The sequence below is a fragment of the Schistocerca serialis genome, chromosome 2 (genome assembly GCF_023864345.2).
Source record: "Schistocerca serialis cubense isolate TAMUIC-IGC-003099 chromosome 2, iqSchSeri2.2, whole genome shotgun sequence".
Classification (NCBI taxonomy): Eukaryota; Metazoa; Arthropoda; class Insecta; order Orthoptera; family Acrididae; genus Schistocerca; species Schistocerca serialis.
The window spans coordinates 376279765-376305883 of NC_064639.1; the positions used below are offsets into that span (position 1 = coordinate 376279765).

Here is a 26119-nt window from a genome sequence, read left to right on the forward strand (position 1 = left end):
TAGAGGGAAACATTCCACGTGGGAAAAAATATATCTAGAAACAAAGATGATGAGACTTACCAAACAAAAGCACTGGCAGGTCGATAGACACACAAACAAACACAAACATACACACAAAATTGAAGCTTTCGCAACAAATATATCTAATAACAAACTCTTTGCCTTTACAAATGTCTGCTTGTGTCTGTGTATGTGTGGATGTGTGTGTGTGTGTGTGTGTGTGTGTGTGTGTGTGTGTGTGTGTGTGTGTGTGCGCGCGCGAGTGTTACCTGTCCTTTTTTCCCCCTTTCTGATCCCGGGATTGGAATGACTCCTTACCCTCTCCCTTAAAACCCACATCCTTTCGTCTTTCCCTCTCCTTCCCTCTTTCCTGTGAAGCAAATGTTTGTTGCGAAAGCTTGAATTTTGTGTGTATGTTTGTGTTTGTTTGTGTGTCTATCGACCTGCCAGCGCTTTTGTTTGGTAAGTCTCATCATCTTAGATATATCACTATTTTTATGTTTTATTGCTGATTTTTGTTCACAACCGGACCCATAGTCAGATAATGAAGACTTCTGGGATTATGATAAACTGTTGCCACATGAGTGTCACAGAAATTTATGCAAGGGACGATAACATTTTATAATAATTCTTACATCACCAAGTCAGTGAGTTTGAAGGTATGGTATGGCACACAAAATAAATTTTGCAGAAGATGCCACTTGGATGATAGTTATCTGTTTGTATACAACATTCGTAGATTACAGTGATACCTAAAAGGTGCACATGATGTCACTAGCAGCCTACATCTTTTCGTAGTGCTAATACAGTTACTGATGCAGTCTTTCTTGAAATTACTTTCTCATTATAGCTCTTACTTTAATCAATTCACAAGTATCAGACAGAATGAACAAGTTAGGGTGTAAATGGGATAAAATATCCACAAAGAATAGGTTTATTCATAGACCAAAAATATCAATTTGACACTAAAAAATAAAAGTATGAAATAGAAAAATATGTCCATTAGGAATATTGAAATTGCTCTACTGCAGTGATCCTAATGGATACAAAAAATACCCATTTATAAGTGAAACTGGCTAGCACCCTTCAGAAATGGAGAAGAAGAAAATATACTTACGATTTTAATTTTCCATCTACAGAATGTTTTGAAAATAGTTTTACAAAAACTAAGGGCATATTGCTCACATCAAAATAAGAAGAAAAGTCCAGGTAAAAATATTTTCAGACATCTTCAATTTTAGAGTTATAATAAAAGTTTAACATGGATGCACCAAAGAAAAAATTCAGCAAGTGACATTTGCGATCAATAATTAAAATTCATTTTGCAGCTACGTCATTACAAGTCAATTTGTTAATGCACTAACTATATTTTCAATGCTGATGTGTACTGCATCAACATGTTTATATTTCACATTTGTTTACATTTGAGACTCGTTCATCTTGACTGTTTCACAAGCACAGCAGAAATACATTACTTGGTAAGTGTCCTGTTTAGCCCAGGTAGATTATTCATATTGTGAGTGGGAAAATGTAACTTTTAACTTAGGCCAGATGAGTAGCAATGGATGTCAGGTTGTACCAAAATGTGTTTCCAAATAGACAACCACTGTTATTTATCATCACATTGCTGGCATATTATACACGGCATCACAAACGGTATATCAAGATTGATCAACATTTGCTCATAAGCCTGATCACAAAGTCTGTCTGTAGCCTGTTGTAATATTATATGTTGCAATATCATACAGAGGAAGAAATATTAGAGTTTTTTGATAGGAACTTTATGTATCCATACTATTTTCAAAGTTTGCGAGATCTTACATGCCAATAACTGGCCATGGGAAAGCTTTTCCAAATGGTTTGTTTCACAGTCTGCTAATCAGTTGTTTATATTTGCAGTCTTGCTTACATGCAAGGAAATATTTTGAAGAGACAGACTAGCATAATTCCACAAAGAGTTTTTGTGGGTGGATGAATATCCTCATGTTACAATACATGATAGACATTAGATGTTTACAACTAACATTTGGACTGGAATTGTAGGTCCATATATTCTCCAAGCACATCTTACATCTTCTGTTACAAGGGCCTTATTTAAAGCATTATTCCAGACTTGCTAAAGGGTGCTTGATGACTTATGAACAATTCTCTTCTGCCAAGGCAGTGCTCCAAAGTTACTGAAATAGTCGACCTAGCCATCTCCAAGACCCCTTGCTTCTTTTAATTTAGGCTGCACTAGTCATTACAGGTTTTGAAATACTCTAAATCTAGAATGCATTTTTCATTCTGCAGTGGAGTGTGCACTGGTATGAAACTTCCTGGGAAGTTAAACTGTGTGCCAAGCTGGGACCTTTCCATTTCATAGATAGGACAATTGCCTGTGAAAGGCATAGGTCCCAAATTGAGTCTTGGTCTGGTACACAGTTTTAATCTGCCAGGAAGTTTCATCCTAAACCTACTTGTGGGGAAGCTCCATCACTAACTAGAAACTTGCCTTTCAGCAACAAACAATCTTCCAGTTTTTCATGCATCATGGAGTCCCTGAAAATATCTCCATCTGAGTTTTTACCATTTGATTTCATACTGATACAACGGAAAACATAGATGTCTGCTATAGCAAGAAAGATGCTCCTACTGTAGCTCCTGTATTCCAAAACTCACTTCAACAAGTTGAAAGTGCCTGAACTGTAACATGGTTTCTGTCAATAATGCCATGGCAACCACAAAACATCATCTAGTATTAAAGCCATTTTCTATGACTTCCGACCTGTCATGATTTGATGATACATGGAAACAGAAGTTCCTTTATTTTTTTAAAAAAATGTAAGTTTGTTGTTGTTAGTAACACATTCCAATTTTAATAAATTTTCATTCTTTTGTGTTGCAGAAACCACAAGTGATAATAATGAAGACACTCTAACGACATCAGCACAAGTCAATGCAGAAACTTGATAACCCCCAACCTGAGAGAGAGAGAGAGAGAGAGAGAGAGAGAGAGAGAGAGAGAGAGCCATTGAAGGATCTGAAGCATTTGTATGCAACAATTAACAATTAATAACACTGAGCATGATGAACATTTTTTTATGCATCTAGTGACAGATTTGCCAAACAAGTTGTCAAAAGAATGAGCGCTTTTGGTACAAAGTGTAACAGATAATCTTTTGACATATTTTGGTCTTCAGGATTTATGTGGAATGAAGCAACATTCCCAGTCGTCTGGCCTATGATTTCCATTACCGTTCATCAAGTCAATTCCCTCACCATATTGTGTATCTTCACCAACATTCAATCCACAGTACCAGTCTGCCTGCAATTAGTAATTTCACAATTATTGTTCCACCCTATATGCATGTATCCCCGACTACATGTCTGGGATATGTGACATACCCTGTCACAGTCACGTACCACTAACAATATAAGTGCATTCGATTTTTCAGACTGCTCTGAAAATCTGGCTTCTCTGGTTAACGCTTATTTCTGTTAGTGTTTTTTCATTTTGATATCTACATATTTATTATGTTCTTATTTATAAGATACTACTTTAAACATTTCCAGTAAATGTCCCTTTAAGTGTGAATATTGGTTTTAGTGTAACATTTAATGATATCACAAAGGTGTTTGTAAATACCATACAAAGTACCTGGGATAAATCTGATTACTACTGATTGGGAGAAATTGAAGAGATATTGTAGAAACCAGTAACTAACTCCTGTTGCAAGAAAACATACCAAAGTCACACGTAATTTAACTTTTGCTGGAATGGCTGCTTGCAACTTTTTGAATTTAAGAATTCAGCATCAAGTGAAGAGTCAAACTACTCTAACTCTATATTATCTGAGGTCTTGGATTTCTTATTCTCTTAACCGAGTTGTAATTCCTCCCTTGGTATGTCTTCTTGGTAACCACAGTCTTCTCCACAGCTGTTTTCTAGTATGGCTACCTTCGTCTTTGATTTCTTGAATCATAACAGCTGTTTTAAAATTAGAATAAAGTTTAAAAACACTCTTAAATTTTCTGATTTTGTCTCATAGTGAAATTAGATTTTGAAACTGAACTGATTATTTCATTACCAAAAACACGGACTAACTTTCAAATGTAATCACTCTACTTTCCTCTGCCCTGCCAAGTACAAGCACTTAATGCGAGTGCCTGCATCTCGTGGTCGTGCGGTAGCGTTCTTGCTTCCCACACCCGGGTTCGATTCCCGGCGGGGTCAGGGATTTTCTCTGCCTCGTGATGGCTGGGTGTTGCATGATGTCCTTAGGTTAGTTAGGTTTAAGTAGTTCTAAGTTCTAGGGGATGGTGACCATAGATGTTAAGTCCCATAGTGCTCAGAGCCATTTGAACTTAATGTGAGTGTCACTGCCTGGTACTCAGAAAGTGTAATGGAACCATTAATCTGCCTAGATAATTCCCCACGAAAACTGTGCACTGTGTAGTGATGGTTCATATCTTGCACCCGGATGAAATTTGAAACTCTACTATCGCAATGACAAAAACCTGATAAAATTCCTGTACATCAGTGCCTTTGAGAGAATTTCTCAAACGGCTAACAACCAATAACCCTGTGAAAAACACTGTGCTTGGCGTCAGGGAAATATTTCCAGTCTGGCCTCAAAACTGACCGACAGTTCTCATGATGATTTTTCTCATCCAATTCCAAAAAGTAATCGTTTCTTTGCATTGTTTTTAGCACAATAAACTTAAAGCTAAATATGTCAGTTTGATTTTATATTTCTTTGCAAGTGTTCAGTATGTTTCAGCTATGAAATCTAGCAAAATCTTTGCCTGGAAATTTGTCTGAACTTGCGAATAAATTGTGACAAGATACTCGATTACTGTAGGACGCTTAAGACCACATTGGATTAAATGTTGATGTACTCTTGCTGAGGACAGCCTTATTGTGTCCCACATAGCTCGTTCCTATGTGGTAGAAGCGAACACATCTGTAACTTTTTACATCTGGATCAATATGTAACGGTGGTCTTAAATCTGGAAGACATTTTCTGCGACATACCTTGCTAGTATATTGTAGGAATATGGTCCTGCAACACTGTTACAGATTTATCAATCCTGATCCATAGTTGATATATGGGGTAGCTGGAGACAAGACAATTTGAACAAATTGAAACCCTAGAGATGCCATTCCATCTCAGTAAGTATTTATCTGGAATAATTCTCATGTACAGGATTAAGCAGGCCTGCAGCTGCATTACTGAGCTTGGGTAATAGGCCCTACATAAGCTCTGATGCAATAATCCAACAGTACTCTGTGTACACTTTGAAGTTTGTTGGATCCTTAATATTGTTTTGATTTATTGCACCTTCTCCAACATGTGCAGGGGTTTTGCCTTGAAAGGCACAATTCACAACATGCTCTAACAGCTTTACTTCCGAAAGTACATCTCACCCACCTTCCAAACCTCAAAGTTCTCCTGCATATCTTTTGACATTAACATTCCTGGAAGAAAGGATATTAGGGAGAAATTGCTTTGTCTCATCCTATTGTTCAGCAGAGAGTGGTCTGTTTTGAAATTTCATCGAAAACTGCGTGTTGCATGGAATAATTCAAACCTGGATACTTTCTTTGTGAGCAAATTCTCTATCGACTGAAGCACGTGTGTGTGTAGGGGGGGGGGGGGGGGATGGGGCGCGAGACGCATGTGCCTTTAGTGGAATTAGAAAGAACGTTATTGCTGCATTTTATGTTTCCGTTCAACGTCAAACAGATATTTGGGTTTTACATTTTAATGGGTCGAAATTTCCCCCGGCTCTGATTATCACCTTTTGATCAGTTACGGTGGTGGTTACTCGCGTCCACCAGAGCTGGGTTTTGGTCGCACGGGGTTTGCCATCACTTAAATTGCTCACACTGGACAATGACTTCGAAAAGTCCGGGCATTTGTTCAAACTGAATCATTTCATCGCACACACACAGTGCGACGACGAAAAATTGGCGATTACAAATAAAACCATGGCGAGTTACACTGTCTCAAGGAATATAAATGACACAAACTTACATTAAGAGCATGTACTGCAGTGTCGAGAGGTTATGTTTGCGGATCGGACGTGCGCAGTATTAAGCACACTCAAGCCTACATATTATTGCAGTGCCTTCGCAGTTCGCACAGCGCAACTGTCTGGGAGGCGAAGCGGTGCATGCGATCGTCGGTTATCGGGGCTCGCATTGCTCTCAATAGTGAAGTATGGAGAATGCCTAAATAGGAGAGCGTCTGAGCGTGCTAATCGCTGTTTTTTAAATATTAGACGACCTACTTATTTGCAATCAGTCTAGTTTCTCCAGACACAAAAAAGGCCTGAGTTTAACCCGAACAGTTGTATAAAAACCTGCCCATGACGCCCTCACAATGTTGCCGCTTTCGTTGTTTTACAACTATATCTTAATCTTTTTGAAAAAAAAAGGTCTTTTTAAAAATTGGCTGGTTGGATTTTAGTCTTCTTAATATTATTCTCTTCGAAATTTCTTTTTCCATTCCTAAAGTTTAGTATTGTATTTCAGTATCTTCAGCTTTCTCTTAACATGTTATAGAAAAAATTACCTGCCTCCAACTGCTTATTCTACTAAACCTGTTAAGAAACATAAGCTTAATTGCCACTGGTACTCGACAGCGTAAGTAACGAGCGCAAGAAATACCGAAGTGCGGAACTATTATACTTTATTTTGTATCATTTAAAGATAATAAGCATCATATTCAAATTTCTGGAACAAAATATTAAAAGTGCAGGTATTTTAGAAGTATCAAACAACGAAATGTTGATTTAATTATTGTATTTCCATTGTCGAGGAACGAGCAGTTGAACCAAACGCAGTATTGCGAACGTTGTTTGTTATTGTTCAGTTATTGTTGAATCCGTAGTAGTAGTAGTAGTAGTAGTACGGTAGCCGTGCTTGTGCTTCTTGTCTTAGTGGTTTATTATATTTCTTTTGAAATAGGTACAGTTAAACATCAATACACCAAAAGCTTAGGGAAGAGTGGTTAAAAAAATGCCGAAAATTTTGCAGTAATTATCACAAGCTGTAGGAGATAAAACAAAAGCATTCTGAAAAATGTGCCGCTATGCTCTGAGAGCTCGTTTAATAGATGTAGAAAAATCACAAAAAAATCTGCAGTATCTTCCTTTTCCTCCCAAATAAAGGCAAAAATTATTTCAAACCATTGGAGGAACCCGTGGGATGTATCGAAGCTGAAGGGTAACTTGCCCTTTTTATGTCCGTGCATTGTGCTACAATGTCTTGTGATCATGCAAATGGTTAAAAATAAGTTCAAGGATAGTGTTATTGCAAGCCAGGTTAAGTTGCATCTTATAAAGTGTAGTTCTATCATCAAGAATGTCCTTGGTCCTTTTTACGAAAGTTCTGAGAACTGACGCTATGATACTACGTTTAGTATTTTAATTAACGAATCAAGTGATATTAGTGTCGCTAAACTTCTAGCAATTACTATTGTTCCTCAAAGTATAACATCTCACAAGATTGTGCCGACATTTCTTATACTACTTGAAAGATACAATGCTGAGTCTGATGCATCAGCCATTAAAGAGGCGTGGAAAGAAGTTAATTTAGATTTAAAGAAACTGAGAGAACTGGAACAGATCAGGCTAGTGCGATGGTCGATATTATATGAAATACTTAAAAGAGGGGTTCCACATTTGACACTTATAAGGTGTGTGTGTGTGTCATTCCGTTCGGTTGGCAACCTCCCCAGCAACTGCAGAATGTCTTCCAAGAAATTTGGACTTTTTGATTAGGGGAAAATTACAACTTTTTCCCTCGATCTTCTTCACGACAGTCCTTTTACTGCAAGATTTTCTCAGTCCTAAATGACGGGGAGGAACCACCAAAAATCCCCCCTAGCTTGCGACATGAGATGGTTATCTATTGAACCTGGGGTACGTAGAATAACTGATCAATGGCACGAGTTAAAAACTCATTTTGAAATTGTTAGGCTAAACGAAAAATGCTACACAGCTGAAATATTCTGTTCGACGTCCAGCGACGAACTTAATTTAGTACATTTCTTAATTTTGAAAACTATCCATTCTTGTCTTCCGAGTCTCAATACGGAATTGAAGTCAAATTAGGTGGACCCACAGAAATTATTAGATGACGTGGTACTTTTTATTCAGTCTCATTCACACCTATCCAATTCAGAGAAAATATCTCGACAATGATTTCGAAAATCACCTAGACCCAAAGTCATATCTTGGATACTCGCTTGGAAAAAAGAAAAAAAATCATAAATTAGAAACAAAATGACCAAAGAAGAAGAAAATAACAGAAATATGAGTGAAATTTGTTTGTTCACTTGTACAACAATTACAGCAAAGATTGCCCGATAAGTTCTACTTCTACTTTGATACTATGCAAACCACCATGAGGTGCATGGCACAGGGTACAAGAGTCTGTCAGTTCAGTTCCTTCATTATCCCTGTGACACTCTCCCACGGATCAAACAAACCTGTGACCATTCCTGCTGCCCTTCTCTGTGTACTTTCAATATCCTCTGTAGGTCCTGTTTGGTACAGGTCCCACAACTAGAGCAATATTCTAGGACTGGTCGTACGAGCTATTTCTAAGCAATCTTCCACAGTATTCTATCACGTCTACCACCTGCTTTATCTACGACTGAGCCTGTGTGTTCATTTCATTTCACATCCCTACAAAAAGTTACACCCAAGTATTTGTTTGAGTTTGCCGGTACCAAAGTGGTTCATTGATATTATAGTCATAGTTTACTGTAGTTTATCATTTTGTGAAATGCTTAGTTTTACATTTTTCAACATTTAAAGAAAGTCGCCAGTCTTTGCACCACTTTGAAATCTTATCAAGACCTGACTGAATATTTACACAGCTTCATCTAGACAGTAATTTATTATAATTAATTGCATCATCTGCAAAAAGCCTGAGGTTACCATTAATATAGTTGGCAAGATCATTAATATACAACATGAACAGCGAGGGTCCCAACACACTTCCCTGGGCGCACCTGAAGTTGCTTCTACATCTGACGATGAGACAGCATCCAAGATAACATGGTGCATCCTCCCTATCAAAAAATCCTCAATCCAGTCACAGATTTGATACCCCATATGATTGTACTTTTGACAATAAGCGTAGGTGTGATACTGAGTCAAATGCTTTTCGGAAATCAAGAAATACTGCATCTACCTGACTGCCTATATCCAAAGCTTTCAGTATGTCATGTGAGAAAAGAGCGACTTGGATTTCACATGATCGATGTTTTCGAAATCAATGCTGGCACTGAGAAAGCCATGTTCAAGATACGTCATTATGTTTAAGCTCAGAATTTGTTCAAAGATTCTACAATAAATTGATGTCAAGGATACCTGACAGCAGTTTTGTTGATCACTTCTACTACTATTCTTGTCGATGCTTTTTGCCAAGAACTGGGCACGTTCTTTTGTTCGTGGGATCTATGCCAGATTGTAGTTAGAAGAGACGCTAACTCAGCTGCAAACTTAGTATACAATTGACAGGGTTTACATCGGGCCCTTGGAGCTTTGTTCAACTGTAACGATTTCTGCTATTTCCCAGTAGCACTGAGACTATACTCCGTTCATCGTAAGAATAAAACTGATGTAAACGAACACAAACGCGGCGATTGGTCAGCAGCCATAGCCCCTGCACACTGGTGTTATTCCGCTCTTGGAAGCAGGTCCAACTTATGTATTAGATATTTTATTAAGTAAGTTACCCAGACAAATGTATTCCCAAAATTTCGGTACTCTACATTAATTATTTGTTGGTGTTGGATTTCTTGCCGCCACTGTAGTAAGTACACGTTGTAACGTTCCCTGGCAAACTCACGCTGTTAATGCACAAGAGTTTATTTGTACCATATACGCCGCTCTGAGCAAGTTGTATATACCGTAATTATTGAACAAAAAATATTATTGAATTTTGTGTAAAAGACATTTGTTATTATCGTAATATTTTTGTAGTAATATTCTCTCTGTATTTAGTATAGTAATTTTTCTATATTTATTATGTGATTGTGAAATGTGTCAGTATCTGCGATTACAGAGATGTAAAAATTAGCCAGAGGAGAATAATATTGTCAAATTACAAAGAAATGTTAATAGTCAGCAGTAGTATAAAAGAACCATGTACAGCGTATTCTTTGGTCTTCTCTGTGTAAGGCTGAATGCGAGAGGAAGCTGTGTTGAAGCGATTTATGAATGCGTAGACTTCTTTTGTCTCTGTCTTGGTTTAGCCGCCATTAGAGCAGAAGTTACAAATTAATGTGAGTTGAATTATTGTTTGCTCTAAATATATCAGAATTTATCAAAAGTGTGTATTATTAATGTAAATTAGCTTGCCCATGTCATCTATAAAATTTCTTTAAAGAATTTTCAGCATTTTTAGCGGTGTTGCTGGGCTGTGCCGCGACCGATCGATTTGCAGCGGCGGCACATTTGAAAAATTGTTCCGCTAAAGGAAAATCAACCAAACCCGTAAATCGGGAACAGATAGATAAAAATTAACAGTGAACTAAGAAATTGTTCTTCTTTTACAGTGATCCTGATTTTAAACTAATTATACGTTTGTGCATTCGTAGGCGGATAGTTAATGTTAGTTAACATTGAAATTTAACAATTTTGGTTCTTTCAAATAACTTAAATGTATAGCGAAGTAGGTTTGATCAGTGATAATTAAATGTCGGCTTGGCAATAATTAACCATTTTCTGCTAATAGAGATATTCTTGTGTTCCATAGTTAATGCTGGGATAGAATTCAGTAAATATTTAACAAAAAATCCACTGCATTTAGAAAATGTGTGCCAAGGCCGAATGATGTAAAGGACTTAATTCTCAACTGAATATTCTTAATCAGTCAATATGAGTTCACGTAATTTTTAAATGTACGTAATTCTTTTGAAAGTGAATTTTTTTATTACCACACGTAAATAAGAGAGAGGTTCTACAACAAAGTTCGTACTTACAGAAGAAAGTTAAAGAAAGGCAAATTAAGTAACTAAAAGCAATAACAATTAATAATTATTCTTTAACGAAAATAAAAGCAATTTCGTTAAATTTAAGTACACGTACGAGAGTTTAGATTTGAGAAACAACTCACATGGGCTCAAACTGCCCGCCTTAGACTAAGCTTAGCCAGATCTGAGCGCGTGATAGCGGGGGTGCAGAGGCAGACTTACCTGGCGGTCTCCTTCCACTCCATCTCGTTGCCATCGTAGACGAGTTCCCCCAGCTCTGAGAAGAGCGGGTGCGGCTCGTGGGCGTTGTCGTCCACATCTTCTCCCAGGATGAACTGGACGCGTTGCGCCGGAGGCGTGACTGAAACAAGACCAGCCCTCAAGTCAGTCCAGACTCGGAGACAGTGTACCACCGAGCCTGCTCTGCCTCATTCCCTCCCAAATCCCTTCCACAAGGTCACTACGGTGACCACGAAGGCCCATTCAGCCTGAAATGAATTCAGCGTAATTTACAGTAACTTATTAAAACACGAAGCAGGAGGATATAACCAGAGATTTCTCCGGCTAGGCCGGGGAATGGGAATCTGAACGGACTGGTTTGTTCGTTGGTACAACTTAGTAGACCAACTGAAATTTTTACAAACCGTGGCGTTTTTTGCTCATATACACATTGCTTTCGATTTTTCTTGATATGAGTCTATTCGAATTCGCCATTATAATCTCTGTTTAGAGTAATGTTACTTTTGCAGACTCAGCTGAGTTTATTTTAGAATTTGGTGTACATAACAAGCCTTATATTCTTTCCGGGGTAGCGTTGTGCTACTAAGGGTAAGTCAGCAATATAAAAACTAAATAAAGTTATATTTCACCATTGTAAGTTACTTCCTCTGGCTTTTGAGGTAACAATGACAGTGTAGTGCAGAAGCTTCCAATAATGTGCTTGTGTTTGGCAAGGTGTCGCGATGAAATTCACAGAAAGAGACCACAGTTGTGGCAAGACAGATCAAGGTTTTTTGATCATTACGTCGCACATGCTTACTCGGCTGTGTCAATAAGTTATATGCTTAGAATCGGGTGATCGTGTTTCCCCAGCGTTTCTACTTCCAGGACCTCACCTTACCTGAATTTTCTTGTTTCCAAAATTAAAATAGGTTCTGAAAGGACGCTATTTCGACACCATTGGTCACATGAAAGCGAATTCGTCACGGGAACTGGAGATTTTTCCAGGACTGTGTGACTAAGTGAAAACACCGCTGGGGCATATTAATACACAGCCGATCGTACAGGATCTGCTACTAGCATACTTGATCAATGAACATATCACTTGGAAATGTCCGTTAGGTTGTCGCTTGACAATACTAGCCAATAAAATGTCTTATTAAATAATATACAGTTCCAGCGAAGCGAGGGGTTCTTTTAACAGACTTCGAATAAATAATAGCAATGTGCATTTTTATCTAAACTGCTGTGGAAAATCGAAATAAGCTATTTTTACTACACTACCAGATTTGTAGAAATTCTTCCTTCAGCGTTGTGTCATCCAGCTGTATCGAGTTGCCGGTTCTGATCTGCATTTCCGCTCGTAGGTGTTACAACAAGAACAAGACGATCTACCAACTCCTTCCTCCCTAACTGTTTACTAAGACAGAAGAGTTCCGACATTATCTAATCTTTTTTTGGCGAAGAGGAATGGGTGTAAGAGATTTTGCTGGCGGTAACGATAAACACTCCTACCCAGTCTTGGTCCAAGATGGGATCTAAAAATTAATGCGCGCCATTCGCTGCGCTCTCGTTAGGGAGGAGCGGGGTTCAAATGCCTACCTGGTAATTCTTACCAATATTTTCCGCGTGTTTGCTGTTTAGTTTCAAGGGTAATATCGACAAGGATTCTACAAAACTGCCACAGTTGAATTATTCTCCCGTTTTATTCACAGTGCACTGGATACCTGTCTACATCTACATCACTACCTGATGGTGTGTGGCGGAGGGTACTTCTAGGGCCACTAACTGATACCCTCTTTTCCTATTCCGCTGGCGAATGGTGCGTGGGACGAATGACTGTCGGCACGCCTCTGTATTGGGTCTGATTTATCGAATTCTCTCATTGTGGTCGTTTCACGAGACATACGTAGAATGAAGCAATTTGTTGTCAGACTCATCCCGGAAAGTCCTCTCTCGAAATTTCAAAAGTAAACCTCTCCGTGATGCTCAACCCCTCTCTTGTAGCCTCTCTGTAACACTCTCGTCGGACGAAACGATCCTGGGCTGTTTATTGGATCTTCTGCATCTCTTCTATCAGTCTGACCTGTCAATGGTCCCAGATTGATGAACAATATTCAAGAATCGGTCGAAAAAGCTTTAGTGAATTAATTAGATTTCCACGAGATTCTTCCTATGAATTTCAGTCTGGCATCTGCTTTTTCTGCTATTTGGCCTACTATTCGCCTGGATGGGTACTCCTAGATATTTTATGGTAGATACTGTTGCAAGCAATTTTTCATCAACAGTGTAGTTATACAGTTGTTGATTTTCTTAGTGCACTGTGCACATTATTTACGTTCAAGGTCAACTGCCAGTCGCTGCACCACTTTTCAATCCTCTCCAGGTCCTCCTACAAATGGTTACTGTCTTCTGGCATTGCTACCTTCTTTCAGACAACCGTATCATCTGTGGACAGCCTTGAAGAGCTTCCGAAACATATTACTAGATGCTTTATGGCACTTCCTTGAGGTACTCGTGTCGATTTTGTGCTATTACGAGAGGCTCTTTCATTTCCGCCTGTAAGGAAATCTTGAATCTAGTCGCAAATATGGCCAGATTCTCGTATTTATTTCACTAAGCGGCGGGGGACACGGTGTCAGATGCTTTTCTAAAGCTGAGGAACACAGTGTCAAACTGAGCGCCGGTGTCTACCGCTCTGTGAAGCTAATGGCACATCAGAACAAGCCGAGTTTCCCTGAGATGTCTGTTTGTGGAATCAATGTTGATTTTTATAGAGTAGATTCTCGTTCTCCGAAAATGTCATAAGACATGAGCATAAAACATATTCCAGAATTCTGTCTCTAATGACTTAGATATAGACAGGAGGTAAAACTCTAACCTTTGTTACTTCTCCGAAAAGTTTCGATTACAGTTACGATTTGCATTTGGAGACAGACGGGGCTCCAGTAAGTACACCCACACAATACTGTGTTATCGAAAATTCGGCACGGAGATTAGCTCCGATTCCTCTTAGCCCTATGTAGTTGGTGCTAAGATGTCCACATAAACTACAAGGTAGTGATCTTACCGATACATTATAACATCCCACAGACACGCGATAGATTTCACATCTGGACATTCGACGCTGTCTTTCTCGGTTCACTGTTGGCCTCCAAATTCAGATAAATGTGCATGGAAATGCCGTGCCCGCTAAAGAGGACACTGCCCATAACAAGAGGCGTTTGTCTGGGGGTTGTGTCGACGCAATGACCACTTAGCAGTGTCCTCTGTTGCATTATGTCCCCGGACAGCACACATGAGTCTGATCCACTGCACGAAACTGCCAGCTGTGTATGTCCCATGGTGGTGCCATGCAGCGAGAAGTTATTCTCCTTGGAAACAAACTGGACAATTATCAATGTCATGCATTTCCTTTGTTGCACAGTCAAATAAAGGTAATGTTCTAATTGTTGTCGCAGTCATATCTTATGAAATCCTTGGGTCAACAAAAGCGAATCACGGGTCGCTTCCTGCTGTTTACTATCTGCGGCGAAGTGCATGGAACTGTGGATTCTGATACACTTCCGTCTTCCCCCCTCACATGTTCTCCATCATCAGCTGTCACTTATGTCACTATAGAGCCTCCTATCTCTATAGCTGTGGATGAGAAATCTAACGCCCTGTTGTCTATTAGCGTTTTTATCGTTACTCATACATTTTTCATGGATTCTAACAACGACAGCATGAGCACCAGATTGTACTGCCCCAGCAAGCAGAGACAGAGAGGCAACTACGAGGCGTGTTTTTTAAGTAAGGTCCGTTTGAACATAAGTACACAACGGAAGGTTATTTCAAAAAAGTAAATTTATTTTCAGATAGTACATACTTTATTTTTTGACATAGTTGCCAAGTTTGTTGAAACACGTATCATACCACTCAGCCAATTTTAATAAAAACTTGTCACCTGCTCCGATAACCAAGAGTTCACTGCTTGCCACTGAGGTGTTGCTTGAGGAACAGATGGTAATCGCTCGGCACAAGATCAGGACTGTAGGGTGGGTGGTCTAAAACTTCCCAGCCAGAACTGTCCAATAAATTACGGGTCTGATTGCAGTGTGAGGTCTTGCATTGTCATGGAGAAGGACAATTCCGTTTGTCAGCATGCCACATCTTTTGTTTTGAATCGCTCTGCATAGCTTTCTCAGGGTTTGGCAGTATGCTTCTGCATTGATAGTGGTTCCTCGTTGCATGAAGTCAACCAACAAAACACCATGCCTATTCCAAAACACAGACGCCATGATTTTGCTCCGGGACAAAGTCTGTTCGGCCTTCAACTGTACAGGCGAGTGTGTGTGTGTGTGTGTGTGTGTGTGTGTGTGTGTGTGTGTGTTTCCATTCCATGCTCTGTTGCTTCTATTCGGGCGTGATATGCGAAATCCATGTTTCGTCTCCAGTTACGATCTGACTCAAGAAGCCATCACCTTCTTCATGATAGAGAGTCAAGAACTTCATCACACACTCAAATCTTTGGTTTTTGTGGCCCTCTGTTAGGAGTTTCGGGACCCAATGGGAGCACAGTTTCCTAAACTGCAGGTATCCAAAAACGATGTTGTAAAGCACTGATCTCGACATGTCAGGAAATTCGTTTGAGAGACCTGTTATTGTGAAGCACCTGTTCCCAGGAATCCTCGCTTCAACTGAAGCCACCAAATTGCCTGTAATTAAAGACAGGCGACCGGAGCGGTCCTCATCACAGACGTTATCACGGCCATCTTTGAATTCTCGTACCAACTTACGCACTTTGCTTTCACTCATAACAATATCACTGTACACTTCACAAATCTGTCGGTGAATTTCTGCAGCAGACAGGTTCCTTGCTGACAAAAACCGTATCACTGAGCGAATCTCACACGCGGCGGGCGAGTTGATTGTCTTAAACATTTTGAAAGCACAAAACAGAATCGCACAGTTTAGCTACAGAGCTGAAACTGAGCACAGTTGTTCCCGAGGCATGCCAGTACACGATGCACGCGCTCGTTGCGGTGTGCGCGCGAACTACTAGTGTCTACAACAAAACGGACCTTCCTTAAAAAAAAAAAAAAAAAAAAAAAAAAACACGCCTCGTAACTGGCAGCTACCACAGAGGAGCTTCGCATCCAGTTGTAAGGGGCAGACAAATGAAAACTAGACAGACTACATAAAGAGCATGACACGGACACTGATGGCGCATGTGTGTTTGTAAAGAAGTGGACTCTATTCGGAATCAGAAAGGAACGGCAGCGCGAACGCTCACCGCTGTGCCATTTGTCTGTTAGACGTGATTGACGTGAGGTCAGCATGTCGTGTGCGCATCCGACTTCACTATGGAGGCCGAGAAAGAGGACCAGGCAGGTGTACTGTGCATTTTAACTGTGGGTGGAGTATAAGGAAGCGAAATTCATAGCCGTATATCAGCTGTGTATGGCGAACACAGTGTATCACGTGCGGCTGTGTTTGTGTGGAATAAACGATTTTGAGAAGGTCGGGTGTCATCGGAAGACAGCAGTCGGCCAGGATAGGCTCATTGTGCCATTACCCCTTCTGTCATTGCTGCGGTGGATACTGCCGCCAGAAATGACCGACGGCTGGCAGTGGAAGACATTCGGCTCATTTTGGGCGTCAGTCACGGTACCTATCACGCCATCATGGCAGAGCATCTGAAGTTCGGAAAATCTGTGCGCAGTGGGTTCTCCACAATATGACGGATGAGCAGAAGCTGAACAGCATGTCGACATCATTGCAGCACCTCGAGAAGTGTCACGGTGAAAAATATCGTTTCCTGTTTCGTACTGCCGCGGGAAATGAAACATGGTGTCATCATTTTCAGCCGGAGAGCAGGCGTCAGAGCCGACAGCGGAAGCGCATGGTTTCACCTCCACCGAAAAAATCCAAAGCCCAAGGAAAGTCATGATGATGACCTTTTTCTCTGACTGCAAGGGTCTGCTGCTCACTGACTTGCTGGTACATAGCGTCACAATTAACGCATCGTGTCACGTGAGACTTTTGAAAAATTGAAGCTCGCCATCAAGTCCAAGAAGGCATTATTCTGTTGCAAGGCAATGTCCGCACACGTTTTGCCAGGGGGGTGCCAACTTTGCTGAATAAGTTTCGCTGCGAAGCCCTTGCACCTCCTCGATACATTCCCGATGTCTACCTATGCCATTCTCATACATTGGGAGCCCTGAAGAAACACATTCTTGGCTGTCGATTTGCTTCGGACGAAGAAGTGCACGTCTGAGTACAGACACGGTTCCGTAAGGTACCACAAATATTTTTCCATAAAGGAATTCATCGCCTCACATGACATAAATGTATTAACAGTTATGGCGATTACCTTTGAAATAATGGACAGTCTACCTATTTTTTCCATGTGATTCGTTTTTATTTGTAGGAACAATGTGGCGTCGTACGGACACTTACCCTAAGACCACTGAAATTGCTCGATGGCGAGAAGAGCCTTTCGGCACATTTGCTTCGATTCCTGAATGATTTTGCTGATGCTGCTGTCTGTGTCTCGGCAACAGCCGGACAGTGCTAGAGTTTCCCCAGCGCGCTCGTCACTGACATGTCGAATGGTATTTTCATCCTTCCATATTTGCTCTGAGTCTCGTTTGACAAACCTCGCCACTTCCGTTAAACGTGTTTCGAGCTACTAAGTTATTTCAGTCTGCCCTTTGTTAACACTGTTTAAGTCAGAAGTTTCTCCCATTTCCAGCACACACAGTCACTTAGATGAAGTATATGAATTCGTGGAACCAGAAGTGCTCTTCGTACGATGTCATGAGTCTTTGACGTGACCAAGGCGTGCTCATTTGTTAGTTGTTCAGAGCATGTAGTATTACGTAACGCAACAAGGGAGTTAGTATTTGTTTAGCCATGTGACTTTCGGTATTTTATATTTACTCTATACGTAGGTTGACGTAAATGAGAGATCAAATCTTAACACACCTCAAATATTTTCCTGTGGCAGTTGATCTTACTAGCACCATTAAATCTAAGGCTACTGACGAATGTGCTCCTTTATGGGAGTCAATCTTCTAGTTTTGAGGTAATTTTGTGATCTTGCAACGTTCACAATGGCACAGTATCTCCTATGATTTAGTTACTTGTGATAGGCCATAGAATAGAGCATGTTACAGTTTCCCGAGAAAACCTGTAACCACGTACGGAATTCTTTGAGCCTATCTAAATGAGTCCTTACATGGAAAATAAAGTTAAAAACGATACAAAATTTTGAGAAATCTGCTTTACTGTATTCCAGTTTCCGACACTCGTCTACTTACAGATGTATAACGTTAATGTAATTTCTCTGTCCCATAAGTAATCTATTCGACGTAAGCAGAGCAGATCTGTTGGAATACGTTAATATGTTGACTGTGAAAGGGGAGAATTACGAAATGGCGGATAATTTGTGTTATATTAGTATGGCAACTTTCAAATCAAATTTTAAACGGAAGTTAATAAAACCCTATGATTATGTAGTAGTTCCTATTTTTAAATGTGGTAATTATACGTCTACGTCAGTTGAAACAACTATTTTTTGTTCATGCAAATATTACTTTGCACTAGTTGAATCTGCGATGTAAATTAAAAGTAGTATTTACAGTGATTTGTACTAAGAAATTTTATACGAAATCAGCAGCCAAAGCTCTCAAAAATGTATGGTAGTTGGTATGATCTGCAACAAAAGATCTAAAACATAAAGCAAACATATAAAACAGCTGACGGCCAGGTAATAGACGAAACATGAAGCTCAAAAATATTGTGTCAGTGTCATTGGTTATTTATTCTAAATAACTAGAAAAATGTGAAAATCTCATCGTCGTTGCATAGTGCTACGCATAGACAAAAAAATACATGCAGTTCAAAAGATGATGAGCGGTATTGTGCGCATTAGTTAAAGATGCGGAACGGTGCAACCACCTCTTAAGTCGATCTTCCACACAACCGAGATGCGGCATCTGGTTAGATTACGATAGACATGTCCAGCTCCAGAGTAAATAGCAATCTTGTCTTCGGAAAGGTGAGAAATGCACAGCAGTGGGGCACCGGTATCTTCTACTGATATACTCACCGCAATAGCGTACTCGGCTGGGCCTGGTTCTTCTGAATTCTCAATTTACTGCGTACTATCAGTATCTAAGAGCTTCTAGCAACTTTTATCTGACATGCGAGGTGGATAAAGATGAAAAAAAAAAACTCATTTCTGTCTCCTAGTTTATGAGCATAAACATTGTCTCGTCGGCGTTGACGAGATGTAAATCTTATGCACATTCTTCTACGACAGTGTAACTATTTATGCAATGCCTACTGAGTTCACTAAATGATGCATTGAGAAGGATGAGATTACCGTTCCAGCAGTGAATCTACAAAGTGCATTTCTTCTGCTATAAACTATAGATTTTACTAGTATTCTATAACTCTACACTATAATCAGAGAAGTGGTGCTTGATAGTACGAATCTATTTAAAAAGTGCAAGAAGAAAAAAGGTGTCAGAATTCAGAATGTGTACGGAAGGGTGACTAACGATTCCGGCTGGTACTAACATGCACAGTGAATGAAATATCGACATCAGTACTGTGAGTACGGTATTGTCATTGTGAGATCAGAATGGTCGGAGAATGACTGTAGGAAATTATTTATCGATGGTGACGGCATCTACTTTAGAAGACCATGTAATCCATTATTTCTTTTTAGTTCTATGAGACTGCAAGATGCTGATCCGTGTTGGTGAGTGAGGACACACTCCGTGATACTATCAAAATGATTCCTATAAACTGAAATTATGCATTATTCCTTGGGGTAGCTTGCTGATTTGCTGAAACAACGTGCGAATTCGCCAATGAAGCAATGCATTGCGTATCATCACTGGCAAAAATGGCTTCTCGTTAGAACTTTTTCTAATGCAATAGCTACAATTACTTCTGTCCATCTGTGTTACAGACACGCGAAGTGGGTGTGGTATTTTTTACTACTGTTATTGTAGTCATTTCGGTCTTCAGTCCAAAGGCTTATTTGATGCACCTCTCCATGTTACTGTACCCTATGAAGCCTCTTCATTTGCGGCTAACTACTACAGTTTACACCTTTCTGAATCTGCTTACTGTATTCATCTCTTGGTCTCCCTCTACGATTCCCTCCCCCCCCCCCCCCCCCCCCCCCGCCTCACTTCCATCCAGTACTAAATTGGTGATCCCTTGATGTCTCGGAATGTTTTCTATCAACCGATCCCTTCTTCTATTCAGGTTGCACCACAAATTTCTTTGCTCCCCAGTTGTATTCAGTATTCCTCATTAGTTACATGTTCTACCGAGCCATTCGTCATCATTCTTCTGTAGCACCACATATCAAAAGTTCCTCTTCACTTCTTGTCTAAACTGTTTATCGTCCATATTTCATCTCCATCCACAGCTACACTCTATACAAATACTTTCGGAAAAAGACTTACTGACACTTAAATCTACATTCGGAGTTAACAAATTTCTATTCCTCAGAAACGCTTTCCTTGCCATCGCCAGTCCACATTTTATATCCTCTCTGCTTCGGTCATCCTTAGTTATTTCGCAGCCCAAGTAGCAAAACTCATCTGCTATTTTAAGTGTCTCGTTTTCTGACCAAATTCCTTCAGCACCACCTGGTTATTTATTTCGACTACATACCATTATCCTATTTTTACTTTTGTTGATGTTCATCTTATATCCTCCTTTCAAGACACTGTCCATTCAGTTAAATTGCTCTCCCAAGTCCTTTGCTGTCTCACTTCCTACTCAACCAATGCTTCTCTTTCATGCCATTCGACTCTTACAACTGCCGTCTGGTTTCTGTACAAATTGTAAATAGCCTTTCGCTCCCTGTATTTTATCCCTACCACCCTCAGAATTTCAAAGAGAGTGTTCCAGTCAACATTGTCAAAAGATTTCTCAAAGTCTACAAATGCTGTAAACGTATGTTTGCCATTCCTTAACCCAGCTTCTAAGGGAAGTAGTAGGGTCAGTATCGCCTCGCGTGCTCCTGCATGTCCTCGGAATCTAAATCGGTCTTCCCCGAGATCGGCTTATATAGTTTTTCCAGTCTTCTGTATGGAATTCGTGTTAGTATTTCGCGACCATGACTTATTAAACTGACAGTTCGATAATATTAACATCTGTCGGCACCTTCTTTCTTTGGAATAGGAATTATTGTATTCTTCCTGAACTCTGAGGGTATTTCGTCTGTCTTATACATGTTGCACACCAGATTGAAGACTTTTGTTATGGATTTCTTCCCTAAGCCTATGGGTAGCTATAACGGTACGTTGTCTTCTCCCGGAGCCTTGTTACGACTTCGGCATTTATTGCTCTGTCAAATTCTTCAAACAGTATCTTACCTCCTATCTCATCTTTATCTACGTCCTCTTCCATTTATATAATATTGCTTTCAACTTCGCCTCTTGTATAGACCCTCTATGTAGTCCTTATACCTTTCTGATTTCCCTTCTTTGCCTAAGACTGGTTTTCCATCTGAGCTCTTGATATTCATACAGCTGCTTGTCTGTTCTCCAAACGCCTCTTTAATGTTCCTTGAGGCAGTGTCTATCTTTCCGCTAGCGATATATGCTTCTAAAGCCTTACATTTGCCCTGTAGCCATTCCTGCTTTGTATTTCCTATCAGTCATTTTTAGAGGTTTATATTCCCTTTCGATTGCTTCATTTACTGCAGTTTTATATTTTCTCCTCTCATCAGTTAAATTTAATATCTCTTGTGTTACCCAAGAATTTCTGCTAGGCCTCGTCTTTTTACCTATCTGATCCTCTGCAGCCTTCACTATTTTATCTCTCAAAACTACCATTCTCCTTCCACTATATTCATTTCCCTTATTCTTGTCAATCGTTCCATAATGCTCCCTTTGGAAACCTCAACAGCCTTTGGTTCTTTCGGTTTATCCAGGTCCCACCTCCTTAATTTCCTATCTGTTTGCAATTTCTTCAATTTTAATCTACAGTTCATAACCACTAGATTGTGGTCAGAGTCCAAATCTGCCCCTGGAAATGTCTTAGAATTTTGTACTACCACTTCATATCGAATGACGAGCAACCATAATGAGTACAGTACAACAGCATTCGGCCCAAATCGACCGCCTAATATGGTGTGCGGTTCAAATGGCTGTGAGCACTATGGGACTTAACATCTGAGGTCATCAGTCCACTAGAACTTAGAACTACTTAAACCTAACTAACCTAAGGACATCACACACATCCATGCCCGAGACAGGATTCGAACCTGCGACCGTAGCAGTCTCGCGGTTCCGGACTGAAGCGCCTAGAACCGCACGGCCACCGCGGCCGGCTATAGTGTGCGCGTAATAATTAGGTCACGGTACAGGTCAATCTGTTGCCACAACCTTTATTTGGCATTCACATTCGTTGACTTCACCTAACAACAACCGAATTATCACCTCTCAACCTAACCTAGCCCTTGGGATACGTACATGTAAGTCAGTCATCACAACCGAATCGTCCTGTATTCCTGAAGAACCAGCTATGGATATTTTATTTAGCAAGTTTTATATATTTGACAAACCAGTGAGGAGTTGTGTTATTGTAACTGAAGCACGTTCTCAGTATGTCGACGACACTGATGTGTAATTATATTTCTGAGAGATCTGAGGATGACAGCTAGTTACTGTCGAAACTGGTCATGAAGTAAACTGTTTCACACAATGCGATCTTGGCTTCTAATGTTATAAATTACAACCAAATCTATCGATGTCAACCTGTCTCACTATGTTACTGAGCGGGCGCTGAAGACCTTGCTGTCGTGCGCCCAAAAACTCTCTACTACTACTACTACTACTACTATCGATGTCAGTGTAACTGCAGTTGTGCCATACTCACTTTAGCGATTCAAGTAGAATGTTACAGCATGTAGCTGCTTTTAAGACACACAGAAATCGAGATTAGTGTCAAGGATACTGAGTCTATTGTTTTAAGCATGATAAGATTCTCTTGTCCATGAGGTGGATGACAAATCATAGCGATATGAGAATAATTTTTATTGGCTATAGTTTGTTTTTGGTGCCATAACATATATTCCGTTCTTTCATTAGATGCTGCTTCCTACGTAATAGTGGGTCTTGCGATGAGCTGATATTTTCGTAGTTAATGCATTAGAAATCATTACCGTCTTCTCTGTTTCTTTATCTCGAAACAACTGGAGCCATTTTAGTTTTTTCAGACTTCGCTTCAGTGAAATCAGACTTTTGACCCCACTTCCACTCCTCGTCACCCTCAATATACTTGGCCAGATGTGTCATGCCGTAAAGTTATGTAAAAGCTATGGATCTCATATCTTTACTGTACTGAAACATTCGGGATATCCAATAAAGCCAGCTGAACAGCGTGATTAACACTACCTAGGTGCATTACACAGGAAAACGGAAGTCTTCACGAAAGCGGCAACGTTGCCTAAAAAAAAAATAACTAATGTAATGTCATCGTAAATTCTATTCCAGTTTCAGTACAATGAATAGTTGACTAAAAGTATTTCAAGAAACCTTAGAACGAACAGCGAAGTAGTGTAGTAACATACGTTTAGTTATAACGGCAAATCCAAGTACGGGGCAGTAGATTTTAAAGAGTGGACACTACTGGAAGAACGAGTATCTCATTATCTGCAAACCCACGAAAGACGTGTACCGCATATTCCATTATGCCATTGCAATCTCCAAATATAACGACACTTTACTGCGTTGAGTCGATGGCTAAGCGAGTAAGAGTCAGACTGGAAATCTAAACGTTCAGTGTTCAAACCTCACTCGGTCCTGCGAGGTTACAATCAAAGTAACTTCCAACTGTTAATATATCTTGTGTTATTTTACGTAGTTGGTTTATATTTTAGAGTCTGTGAGTTCAACTTATTCGTAAATTACCAGGCTATGTTTATTTCCCTGCCTCTCGTTAAAAACACGATCGAGTCTCCAGGAGTCTTCTAGATGAGAGCAGAGGGCCATGCGATTAATTAGTATAATACCGTCCTAGCTTTACGGGACTCATATTAAATGGCAACACTGGCGACCGAGGGCCGAGATAGAATTTAATAATATAACGAGAAATAGATTGCAGCTGGAAGAATTATTACGAGCACGCGGTCAGCGTAGCAAAATTTCCAGCACTCGACGCGGTTCGCGTCTTGAAAGAAGTCTGAGAGGAAACCTAATATCTTGCTATGCTACAGTCATAAGTATGCGTTACAGAATGAAAGCCTAAACGGTAGTATAGACTGCATCAGGGTACTCTTTGTGATAGATTTACGTTTAACATCCCGCTGAAATTTATGTTCTTGAAGTTACGACACTGATGCACCAAGGATTCCGAACGTATCGATCATGCTTAGCTTAACCCTTAGTTCACTTTTCTTACAGCTAATCATTATCCTGCAGTTCACATTTAAGTGAATGTCAGAAGGTTCATAGTACCACTTCCCTACTATTCCCCGACCGTTCCACAATCTAATAGCACGTAAGAAAAATTAACACCCGAGCCTTTCCATTAGAGCTCTAATTTCTCTTATGTTATCACTACCGTCATTTATTTCTTTGTAGGTAGGAGTTACTAAAATACTCTGACATTCGGACGAAAAAACTGGGATTGAACTTTCATGAAAAGATCTCACCAGAACGAAAAACGACGTGTTTTAACGACTGCAACCAATAGTCGCTTATCATATCGGTGACCTCTATTTCGCTATAATACAAAACGAGCTGGCAGTCTTCGAACTTTTTCAATGTCCTCCGCCAATTCTGTCGGGTAAGGATCCCAATATGCGCAACAGCACCCCGAAAGAAGACGGACTAGTGTAATATAGGCAGTCTCTTTAGTAGACCTGTTGCATCTTCTAATTGCTCTGCCATCACAGCAGTGTCTTGGATCTCCTTCCACAAAAGATTTTCTACGTGCTGATTGCAATTTACGATGTTCGTAATTAAAATCCCTAGGTATTTAACGTGTAACAGAGATCTGCTCATGTGGAGGAGCTCTCAATTTTTTGTTTGTTTAGGATCAACTGCTACTTTTTTTTTATAATGCAGATATCTTGTACAAATCAGTGTTCAATTCGTTTTGATCTTTTGATGACATTACTAGGTAGCAAATGACATCATCATTTACAAATAATATGTTAGAGTGTTTGTGAATCGTCTCCTAAACCGATTATGAAGATGAAGAATAATAGGGGGCTTAAGACACCTCCTTGGAAATCAATAGATATCCCTTGGGTTTCATTAGATGAGTTGACGTCAGTTATTAAGAACTGTGACGTTTCTGACAGGATATCACGAATCCAGTTGCACAGCTGAGACACTACTTCATAAACATGCAACTTGTTAGAGGCCGCTTGTGAGGAACGCTGTCAAACCCCGCCTGGAAATGTGGAAACATGAAACTAACTTCCGTTCCCTTCTCGATGGTAATCAGAGAGATACAATACTTCTTGACTTTCAAAAACCTTTTGGCAGAGTGTGACACCTACGCTTATTATCGAATGTAGGCAGTCATAACAATTGACAAAGGGAGGTGAAAGTGCACCGAAGAAGAGAGAGACAATTTTGTCAGCTGGTAAGGTGATGGTCTCTGTCTTTTCTTATGAGATTCCCAAGGAACCATCCTGATTTATTACTTGGGAGAAGGAAGAAAAATAAGCGGACCTTATTATGCTTTCTTTATAGCTCGACTGTTTGGGACTTGCGTTGGGTGCTCTTTCACCAGGATAATGCACCACCCCACACATCAGCAATAGAAATGACGAAACTGCATGAACTGGGTTTTAAATGCGTTCCTCATCCACCTATTCACCAGACTTAGCCCCAAATGAGTTCTTCCTGTTCCCTAACTTGAAAGTTTTGCTTGCTGGAAAACAACTTTCATCA

At 40.0% G+C, this 26119-nt stretch overlaps 1 protein-coding gene across 9 annotated transcripts in view; it reads right to left on the reverse strand.

Annotated features, from left to right (window-relative positions):
• Positions 1–26119, reverse strand: part of LOC126457194 (sodium bicarbonate cotransporter 3) — a 989834-nt gene that overhangs the window by 234257 nt on the left and 729458 nt on the right. For all 9 annotated transcript variants that reach the window (XR_007585444.1, XM_050093289.1, XM_050093286.1 and 6 more), the window contains one exon: positions 11199–11337. Coding sequence is in view for 8 of the 9 variants with exons in the window: in XM_050093289.1 (XP_049949246.1) it covers positions 11199–11337 (139 nt within the window). In the remaining variant the exon portion in view is untranslated. The remainder of the gene's footprint in view (positions 1–11198; positions 11338–26119) is intronic.